At 38.3% G+C, this 10011-nt stretch overlaps 1 protein-coding gene across 1 annotated transcript; it reads right to left on the bottom strand.

Annotated features, from left to right (window-relative positions):
- Positions 1 to 5350: 5350 nt before the first annotated feature.
- On the bottom strand, positions 5351 to 7865 carry LOC149818874 (protein DROOPING LEAF-like). Its single transcript, XM_089986306.1, has 7 exons — positions 7797 to 7865; positions 7237 to 7374; positions 7069 to 7153; positions 6235 to 6283; positions 6016 to 6091; positions 5834 to 5911; positions 5351 to 5374 (listed from the first exon to the last, which is right to left on the bottom strand). Exons 1-7 carry the CDS (start codon positions 7863 to 7865, stop codon positions 5351 to 5353), a joined length of 519 nt encoding a protein of 172 aa, XP_089842432.1.
- Positions 7866 to 10011: the final 2146 nt, after the last annotated feature.

Below are 10011 nucleotides of genomic sequence, written 5' to 3'. Positions count from 1 at the left end.
GACACCATATTGTATACCACAAAACTCTTTATCTGTCAATTCCCGATTCAAACATTGCAGTTGACCCAATTTATGTTGAATAATTCCTTCTATTTCTAAAGAATTGGGCCCACATGCTAGACTGTCATAGTAGGTCTTGCAAAGGTTAGAATTTTATATGCTGTCAAACAAGCAAAATACCTTGGGAACATTTCATGCCCATGGGACAAGAGAATATCATATATAAGTCTAGGTTCACCATAAGTCAATTCACCTTGTTTTGATTTTCCCCAACCAATGACCTCACCATATTCTCACTTTTTGAGGCACTTTACAATGAGCTTCCTTCTTTATTATTTGATTTTTCTTACATGTGGCACTTTTGGCTCTTTTCACTTCTCTAGCCATTGCCACCAGAAACTATGACCAAGTGATAGCTTCCACCGGAACCACCAAGTATAAGGGTATGACAAGGCCTTTTCTCATGTTTTCATACATTTTTCTTACATTTGGCCCATTTTTTGCTCTTTTCACCTCTCTTTGGTTTGGCCATTGGTGAAGTCCACCTAAGATCATTAACTAGGGATTCCCTGAGACCGATCAGATGTAATTAAGAAGCAAAGGTTAAGTAAAATGTATCTTTAACCCGGTTTTAAACTCATAGAGTTGGTCACTTAAGCAAGTCCTATATGGTCTCGTGTCATTGACTCAGGATATCTAGTTATGACTTCTCATGATTCTTTTTTCAAAATCCCTAATTAAGATACAATGATTTGGGTAATTCTCCTTCATTGCCAAATTTTCTTCCTTAAGATAACCTATTCATTGAGAATTGGAATTTTGTGACTATTTCTAATCTAGTTTTTTGGTCAATGCATTTCCACAAGATGAGAGGAATCTTTACAAAAATTTCTAAACAAAAAATATCCAATATACCAGTAGGATGTGGTCCCATGTGGTAAGACCAACTTGTTGACTTGAAAAGATTTATGAGTCACATGTTTGACATAATATCACTCAATTCAAACATAATATCACTCAGCATGCTCTATCGTTAAGAGTCTTTTTCTTGACTATTAGAGAAAGGCTCTACCATTGACACTTTCTTCAGACTTGTTTTTGGAAGATCTTTTAAAATTTGAAACATCAAGTTTTTCAAAAAGAAAAATTAAAAACTTTCCAATTTTTTGGCTTTTCATAAAGATAATAAACACTAACAAAAAGTGGAGGATGACACAAACTTCTAGAATTCTGTTTGTAGACACAAGAAAGTTCTAGAACAAGGGGGAAGATGTGGCATCTCCAAAAAATACAAAATATATTTTTTTACTTTTTAATTTTTTAGTTTTTAAGTTTTTTGAATAATAATATTCAAGATTCACGTCAAACACAATTACTTGGAATTTTAGGTATGAGAACCCAACTACTTGTATTTTTGAGGTTTTTTTATTTGCCTCTTATTGTTGGTCAAGATTCTATGGTGTAATTTCTTACATCATGAGACAGACTAGAGAAAAATATTTTAAATCCTAGGGTTTCAAGATATGAATTCAAAGAGGGAGATTCAACCAAGACATTAGACTCACTAGACTATTGGATTGCCATGAAGATTGGAACTATTTACTAGGACCCATCCTTTTTACTAGACTTGGTTAGGTCATCTTCTCAATTCATATTTGCATCTTGGAAAATTGTTAGGTCACTTGGTCCAAATGCCTTTGACAAAATTGTACACATTCTTCACTTATTGGACTGTTTCAATACTCATCCCAGCGTTCTTCACACATCTTATATTCTACTCTAACTTCAATTTCTAAGTTCAAATCCCCAATCCAATTCTTATATCGAACATTATTTCTGTACTTGATGACTTCAGGTTAGAGATGAGATCCGAAGACTATGGTTGGGATAGGTTCTTCTGGTTTATCAACTCCTTGATTTTTTTGGCTTATCTATAGTACGTATCCTTGTTTGTATACTTTTCAAGGGCTTCTTTCGGTGCATAAGAGATAAATTTATGACTCGTATCTAGCTCAGGAGGATCTAACTCTTCTGCCCTATGAACCAACTGACTTAAGTGACTCTGTTCAAACTACTCTCACTCCTCCTATGGGGTTTCTTTTAAATTCTTCAGCCAACTCTTCTTTCTACATTTCATGATCTCTTTGGATTTCTATCTCATATTCGAGATTTTCGGTCCAATTGGTATGTTCCAAGTTGTTCCCAAGGGAGGGGTGAACAAAATACCATCCTTGCAATCGAGATATCTGACTCCACATTTTCATCTTGACTTGGTTAGCTTAGTGGAAAGATGTACCCATTATCTACTAGTTCCTCTGTGCACTCCACAAGGGCGAAAGTGAACATGATGTACCCCTGAAATGATCGTTGGAGATCTTCTAGCTTTAAATCTTCTTATTTTGTCATTAAAAAATATGGAGGAGGATCGAACCCTTCTGACAGGTCAAACTCATCGTGACCTAGAATTCTCCAAAAGTCTCTTGGGTGATGTTCTTCACATCAGGCTATCATGACATTTGCCTTAAGATGACATTCATGAAATAAGGATAACAATCCTTTAAATTTTGTATCAGGTAAGACTTGGATTTACTGTGGTTGAGATTTTTTCTGAAGTAGAAGTTTAATCATTTTTCTATATTGTGGTAATATCTAACAACTTATCGATTTTGGGAAGCATGACCTGAATTGATCTGGTTATCTACAGAGATCACCACAATCTGATATTTCGTGATAATCTTTACACATTGATGGTAGGTAGATAAAACCACCTTCAGATCATGCATGGATCCATGGTCTTCCCAAGAACAAGTTGTATGAAGCAGGGATGTCCACCACCAAAACATGATTTTATAAAGAATGGGCCCACTCCTATGTCTAGGATGATGGTTCACAATGTCTTGGTCATGTTTTAAACATAGCCACTAATATGAATTTTGTGATCACTACACTCTATTCTTGCAACATCAAGCTTCCTTACTTTTATATGTGGGCAAATATTCATGCCTCCTCTACTATCGACAAGATAGATTAGCACTGGAAGGTCATTTATCTAAATTGTAACGTGGAGAGCCTTGGTGTAGGAAAAGAGAGGATTAGATTAATCATTATCAGAGAATCTAATGGGTATTTGTGTCATAACTTGTGACACTAACACAGGCCAAACTGGCTCTCTATGGCTTGTGAAATTTTGACTTTACTAAGAATTTCTTTCATTGACTTTTTGTACTATACTAAGACTCTAATCAACTCTAAGATTTAAATGTCACCTGATAGCTTTACCAAATGACTCTTGATATCATATTGACTTTTATTGTCAGGCTCTTTCCTAGTTGGAGTTGCTAGTACACCTTCTTCAGAAGTGGGCTGAGCAGGAGACTTTGAAGAAGGGGAGAGCCTTTTTTAAGATGCTCCAGTTGGTAGATACATCCAGACCATGTGATTTGACAAACTCTTTGGGCCAAAGTGCAGTTGGCAGGTAGACTGGTGACAAGAAGTGACTTCTCCCTTACAATGAATGACTGCCTAACTTGGGGGTTCCTGAGTTGTCCTCAATTGATTGGTCAAGGAAAATGACATTAACTTGGTTGGCTAGCCTGACATACTTTTGGATTGGACCCCACTATTATGATAGGGATCTTGGTCTAGTTTAGAGTGACTTGGAGCTCATGTCTATCTTAGGGCTCCAAATAAACTTTTGGTATAACTATCACATTTGAATTCCTAATTGGCTATGAAAGTTCTTTCCATTTCATATTCATGTCCCCAACTGCTTTCACATGGTTAGATTGTTGATTGTTTGGGAGTGGGACCATTATCTTTTTGAGATCCAATCTTAGAGATCATATCTTAATAAATACCTCTCTTGATCCTCATATTAATCCGGTTGGCATGATCAACTAACTTTGAGAAGCTCTTAATATTTTTGAGGGCTAAAAGACCTTTCAACGGCTATGTACAATTTTTCAAGATGATGGTGAATGCATGTGGGTCAGTTATGAGATCTTTCACCATATTGCACGCTGATCTTCATTTGCTTATAAAATCATGAGCACTTTCATTTTTCTTTTCCATCAAGTTACATAAATGGCTAATAGTAGAAAGTACATCTATGTTATATTTGAACCTTTCTAAGAAATAGTTTATCATATCATTGAACTTCTTAATTCTTTTGAGATTCAAGATGGAGAATCAAGCAACGGCATCTCCTTCCAAGCTTCTTGAGAACATACAAATCAAGGCTTAGACATTCTTTCTATGATCATAATAGTCATTTAAGAACATCATCAAATGGGTCCTTGGATCTCCTGACCCACTAAAATTGATGATTTTCTTTGAGACATTATTTGGCATCTCATTATCTCCTTCCAAGATAAAATCCTCCACTGAATAATTTTATTTTCCACCTTGGTTACCATGGACCTATTGATTTATTAGAAAAAAAAATGTCACTTGACCCTATAATTGTCGATCCTTACTATGTTTTCCATGATTCAATCTCATACTTTGAAGGCCAATATGTAGGTTCTAGGCCTCGATTCTTTGCTGACTTCTAAGATCTTTGTAAATGTATGTTCCATGGATTTTTATTTTTTTTTGAAAGAAATGTATGTTTTATGGATTATTCACTCCCTTTAAAATGAGAATTGTGAAACTCTATTGATTTAGAAGGATATAAGTGTGGAAATATGAACGAAAAAAGTGAATAGAAGCTGTCAGTAGGATTTTTTCCATTTCAAAATATGCTGTAATTTTCAAGTACGAAAATACCAATGTGAGAAATGCACGTTAAGGATTGAAAAATGGTGAGACGCTGTATTTGTGTTGCAATTAGGTAGTTAGATTTTGCAAATGCTTCTTTAAAATAGTACTTGGGCATCCCAATGCAAAATAACGATATTCTTATTACTATGGTAATGATGACGGCAATGGTGATTATGATGTTAACATTAAAACTAAGAACTGAAATATGAACAAAACATATCCTTGAGTATTCTCAGTTTAAGATAGGAAGAGTTGAACTCCCTCAGGAACAGCTAACGTGTTAATAATGCTTAACCATGATGTAAATTGATGTAGGAGTATATAATCTTATGTAAGAAGAGCCACGCACGAACATATGCAATAGCTGAGAGAGAGAGAGAGAGAGAGAGAGAGAGAGAGAGAGAGAGAGATTAATATACACAGAGAAAAGGTAACACAGTTGCAAAGAACATCACACGCTTACACAACTTGGATTCAAAAGGCTTCATTCAAACTCTTCGTTTCAAAAGAGAAAGGGTAAGAACCAAAGCATTTACACTAGCATTTGAAGCATAAAAAACAAGATGGCAACGCAGTTACTGTCAGCTCTTCAGTTGATGACACCAGATCTTTCCTGCATCATTGAACGGTTCATGTATATAAGCCAGAACAGCATGAAGGCCTTAGCAATTTCCTTATGTATGCAATGATCAATATCTTTCATCACAGTGCTTTCTCTCAAAAAATATGTTTCCATCTGACAAATTAAGAGTCAAGCATTCACATGTGCACACACACACATGACATGGACTCATTTGCAGCACTGACAAACTTTCAGTAGGCCATTTGTTAACAAATTTATTTGTTCATGGTTGGATAATGTATGCAGTTAGAGATATGGCCACAAGCACATGAACACGTATTCATGCAACATATTATTCATACATTCAAATGCATGCTTGTATACCTACACTTATAGGCCTAGAAATCCAGAGGCCGTTGTGTGTGCATGCATGTGTTTGTGTGTGTGTGTGTGTGTGTGTGTGTGCATGTGTGTGCCTGTGTGTGTGTGTGAGAGAGAGAGAGAGAGTACTTGTTCGCTGCTTGTGTTCATCTGCTTGTTAGTTTCTGATGTTGATCCGAGGAGCAATTGTGGATCGAATCTAGCCCACTGTAACTCATAACGTAATATATGTGGTAATTAATGAGTAAATAAGTAGGACAAATTGATGGAAAAAAAAGGAAAGTTATCATACTAGCTCTGGAAAAACTCACATTTTTGGCTGCCATGCTAAAGGCTTCTCTATGAGTGATCTGTGGGTTAGATGCTTTGATTCGCTGTATCTCCTCTCTACCAAATATTTCATGTTCATAACCATGCAGTGTACATAAGTAAAAGGGGCCTTAAGAATCTCATGACAAGTTAATGTAACTTAAATAAAGTATATATATAACAAACGAAGTCTAAATGAAAAATACAAACATCCCCCTTACCTCATGAATCGATTGTACGCTGATGGAAGCCTGTGCTTCTTCTCGGGTGCTGCCACAAAATCCAAGTATGATACTTAGTAACAACAACAAAAAATGCATATGAACACTATGGTGTAGCCCTATATACGTAATGTAGTAAGTATACCACAAGGCTAGGTTTTTCATTATCAGAAAAAAAAAACAATGATGATGAATTTGTGATTAATAGAGGCCTTTGTTGCTATTCGGTCAGTGGTGCGGTACATCCCTAATAATTGCGTCCTGCCGGGGCTGTGAGGGCTCTCAGCCACTATAATATTTCAATGTACTTATCAGTGCCTGACACGGAGATGTGGTTCATCCAAGGCACATTAGCATGACATAGTCTTCAAGTTCAAACCAGAGTTTGAAACAAAAATTCTCCTCAGTAAGATAGATGGAGCAATTTAGGTGAGAGCTAGTCGAGCCTGTTGGCTTGATTCTTTAAATAAATAGCAGTAGCAGCAGTAGCGCGCGCATTGGTGCTTGCTTTTTTGTTGCAGTTGTGCTGCTGGTATTGATGGTTCAAATGGTGGTGAAATGTACAACAATGGACGAAGAAGAAAACGAGAATGGAAAGCAAAGTAGGAAAACTAAAGAGTAAAAAGACGAGACAAAAAGTCTGAGACAAATTGCATGTTTCCGTTGCAGTAAAGTGCCTAAGAGCAAATGAACAGCCTCAACGATCTCTGATTCATTGAAATGATACACAACAGTACTTATCAAAAATAATATCAATATTGATGGTGGTGATGATTAATTATAGAAAAAGCACAAACAAAACGAATGAAGAGGGTCAGGGAAGTGGGCTCGTACGTTTGACAACATGGTGAACCCTGGTGGCGCCCTCATCATTGGCTGCCGTTGATGATGGTAACGATGAAGACGGTGATGATGATTGCTGCCACCACAATTTCAAGTTATTAAGAATTTGCTGATGCTTACGCAACAGGCTGAAAAAAATGAACATTAGAAATTCAATACCAAGCTCATGTGAACTCCAAGTGGTCCGGGAAAGTGAGGATTGTGAGAGGCAGGCCTTGTGGTTATGAAGGAAAGGTTGCTGCAGTGCCCACATTTCACAGTCACTGTATCAAGGAGCCTCCTGCAGGGAACACCAACCTGGCCACTCGCACAGCGAGAGAGAGAGTAAATAATGAACATGTTACAAAACAGTAAGAAATATGCAACGAAGAGGCCAGAAAAAGTAAATTGTATCACAAGAAAGAGATTAGGCCCAAGAGAGAGAGAGGGAGAGAAAAAGAAGGAAATAACAAAAAAAGCTCAACAAGAGTATCTGCACATGACCCCAACTACCAAGCAAGTACCAACAGATTTAATAAGGAAAAAACGTCACTTGCCCCTATAACTATGTTTTTCCTACAGGAATTTTCGCTATCTTTCGGATCCCCATGATTAGAATACCAAAGGAAGAAGCTTAAAAATATTTTAAAAACCAAAAGAATCGCTTTCTCTCTACCAAATAAATAAAGCAAAAAAAAAAAAAGATTTGGCATTCTCATTAAGGTTTGCAGACAACTCACTGCAAGGATGGTGCTGCAGAAGTTGCAACGGACGTAGCATAAGTGCCCAGACGATGAGATGAATTCCATTCTTCAATCTCTTTGCCAGAGAGAGAGAGAGAGAGAGAGAGAGGATTGTGGTGTATTTGGTCTCCAGGAGAAGAGCTTTGCGGTGATTCAAAGGCTTGAGTTCCACCCAAAGAGCTTTATAATGAGAGAGAGAGAGGTGCAATTGATGCCCGCAGAAATCGCAGACATGGAGGTCGTCTTTAGTTTGTGCTTTTCGAAGGCGACGGATCCGATGCTCTCGTGTCTCCCTCTCTCTCTCCTGTGTCTTTCGTACTGCATCGGCGCCGAGCTGAGGTGACCACTCGCCGATTTTGCCAAAGATGGGAAGGGGCCAACCCATCATGGCAGCCTTCAAAACTTGCCCAGCTCATGCATCGCGTTTCCCCATGTGATCCACGTACCCAACCCTCGTACCTCCGCGGCCCAGAGGCCCCCTCCCCATTTCCACCAAAAGATTCTTGCAGTTCCACCCAACCCCACCCAAGCAGTTCAGTTCTTTAACCCATTTGTACACAATCATTAGCTTAGTCCATCGAGCTTTTCCACCCATATATGGCAATCAAGTTGTGCACCACTTTGGACTTTGGAGGGTCGGTGGGGTGGCCTGTGAGGTTCGGATATATATGGGTAAGGTTGTAAATTGGGATGTCAATGGTTTAGATACTCAATCCAAATCCAATTAGTCTGATTCAGTAAAGCAAGTCGAATCCGAGTAATAATGTTATGGTTTGGAGTCTTACATTCACATCTGACAGATATCTGAATCCAACTATACATACATAGAGAGAGAGAGAGAGAGAGATGAGAGAAATAGTGGACGGGTTTTCAGTCCACTGCAATCAGCGGCGTTCTTTTTTTTATGCAAAATAGGTATTTAGGGGCAGGACCGCCGCTAAAGATCTGGAGAGAAACCAGGTCTTTAATGGCAGTCATTTGGAACGATTTTGCACAAAATCAGACGCTCCAAGAGCATCGACGCTTTTGTCTGACGGCATCAACCATTACGCCCAATCTTGTATATATATCCAGATTTGATACTGTCCTTTTCCATCTTAATCCAAATCGAAATATGATCAGCCAGTATCTGTTTTGGTTGGACTAGTAAAGGCCACATCCAAATTAACCAAATCCTGACCTGTTTACATCCAATGTAGCCTAACCAGATTCATGGTCAGGTTTGGAGTCTGCTGAAGAGAGCCTGCACCAAATCCATTTCCGATTACTTGCATATCTTAATTGGATAAAGAATGTAGGTGCAATCAGAGTCTGATTCAGATTCAGATATAAAATCATATATCCAACTTCAGCCTCATTAGCTAATCAGATTTGAATCTCTTTGCTAAATCCAACGATACCAATTTGGGTAGATTGGATATCTAACCCAAACCCATAGTTTTCACTTTGTCAGGCTGTCAATATCTATAGATCCTAGTCTAACCCAGCACGTGTTGGATCCAATGGGGGTACTGGTTTCGACCCAAAGGAAAGTCCCAACGTCATAATATGCATGGGGCCCATGGGTAGCCTGAAGTGAATTTGGTAAAAACTCATATTAGGGTTCATTGTAAAACCACAACACGAGACGCAACACCTGTCCTCTTTGGCATCCAAAGACTGTAAGAGCGTCCGGTGCAGGTATCAGTCCTATGTAGCGGTTTTAGTTAGCTTACCTGTTTTCATCAGATTCTATGTCAAGCCGGTTCGTGCATCGTGCATAATCGGACCCAGAAATTCACCATTGTCCGGATCCAATTTCACCCTAGCATGGCATCCACTAATTGATCCATGAATCTGTACCTGTTCATATCCCATATGGTTTCTTCAAGTGAATTCCAATCAAGACGTGAATTTAGAAAATAAAGGAGCTATATCGATCCAATCAAAGAGGCCCTTCCATCTTTAGGATTAGTATGTAGGTCACACTGGATCGGTACCATCTGGTTGCAGTCCCAAGCTGCTCCATTCTCGACCCTAGTTCATGTGCACTTTTACCTTGGCATTTCCCTTTTACTGCATGTTTTCTTCTTCTTTCCTCTTTTCTCTATTTTGTTGCTTTTTGTGATGGGCCAGTAACTTGTTTACAGGCATATTTGATCCCCATCCAAGTTAAAATCTAAAATGCACTGCTTGCAGCGATCAGAGGCTTATCTTTTCAGTTTCCAGATTA

This window comes from Nuphar pumila, chromosome 13, assembly GCF_984573655.1.
Source record: "Nuphar pumila chromosome 13, dmNupPumi1.hap1.1, whole genome shotgun sequence".
Classification (NCBI taxonomy): Eukaryota; Viridiplantae; Streptophyta; class Magnoliopsida; order Nymphaeales; family Nymphaeaceae; genus Nuphar; species Nuphar pumila.
Note: the sequence above shows the minus strand (reverse complement) of the source record. Positions and strands in the feature narration are given on the sequence as shown.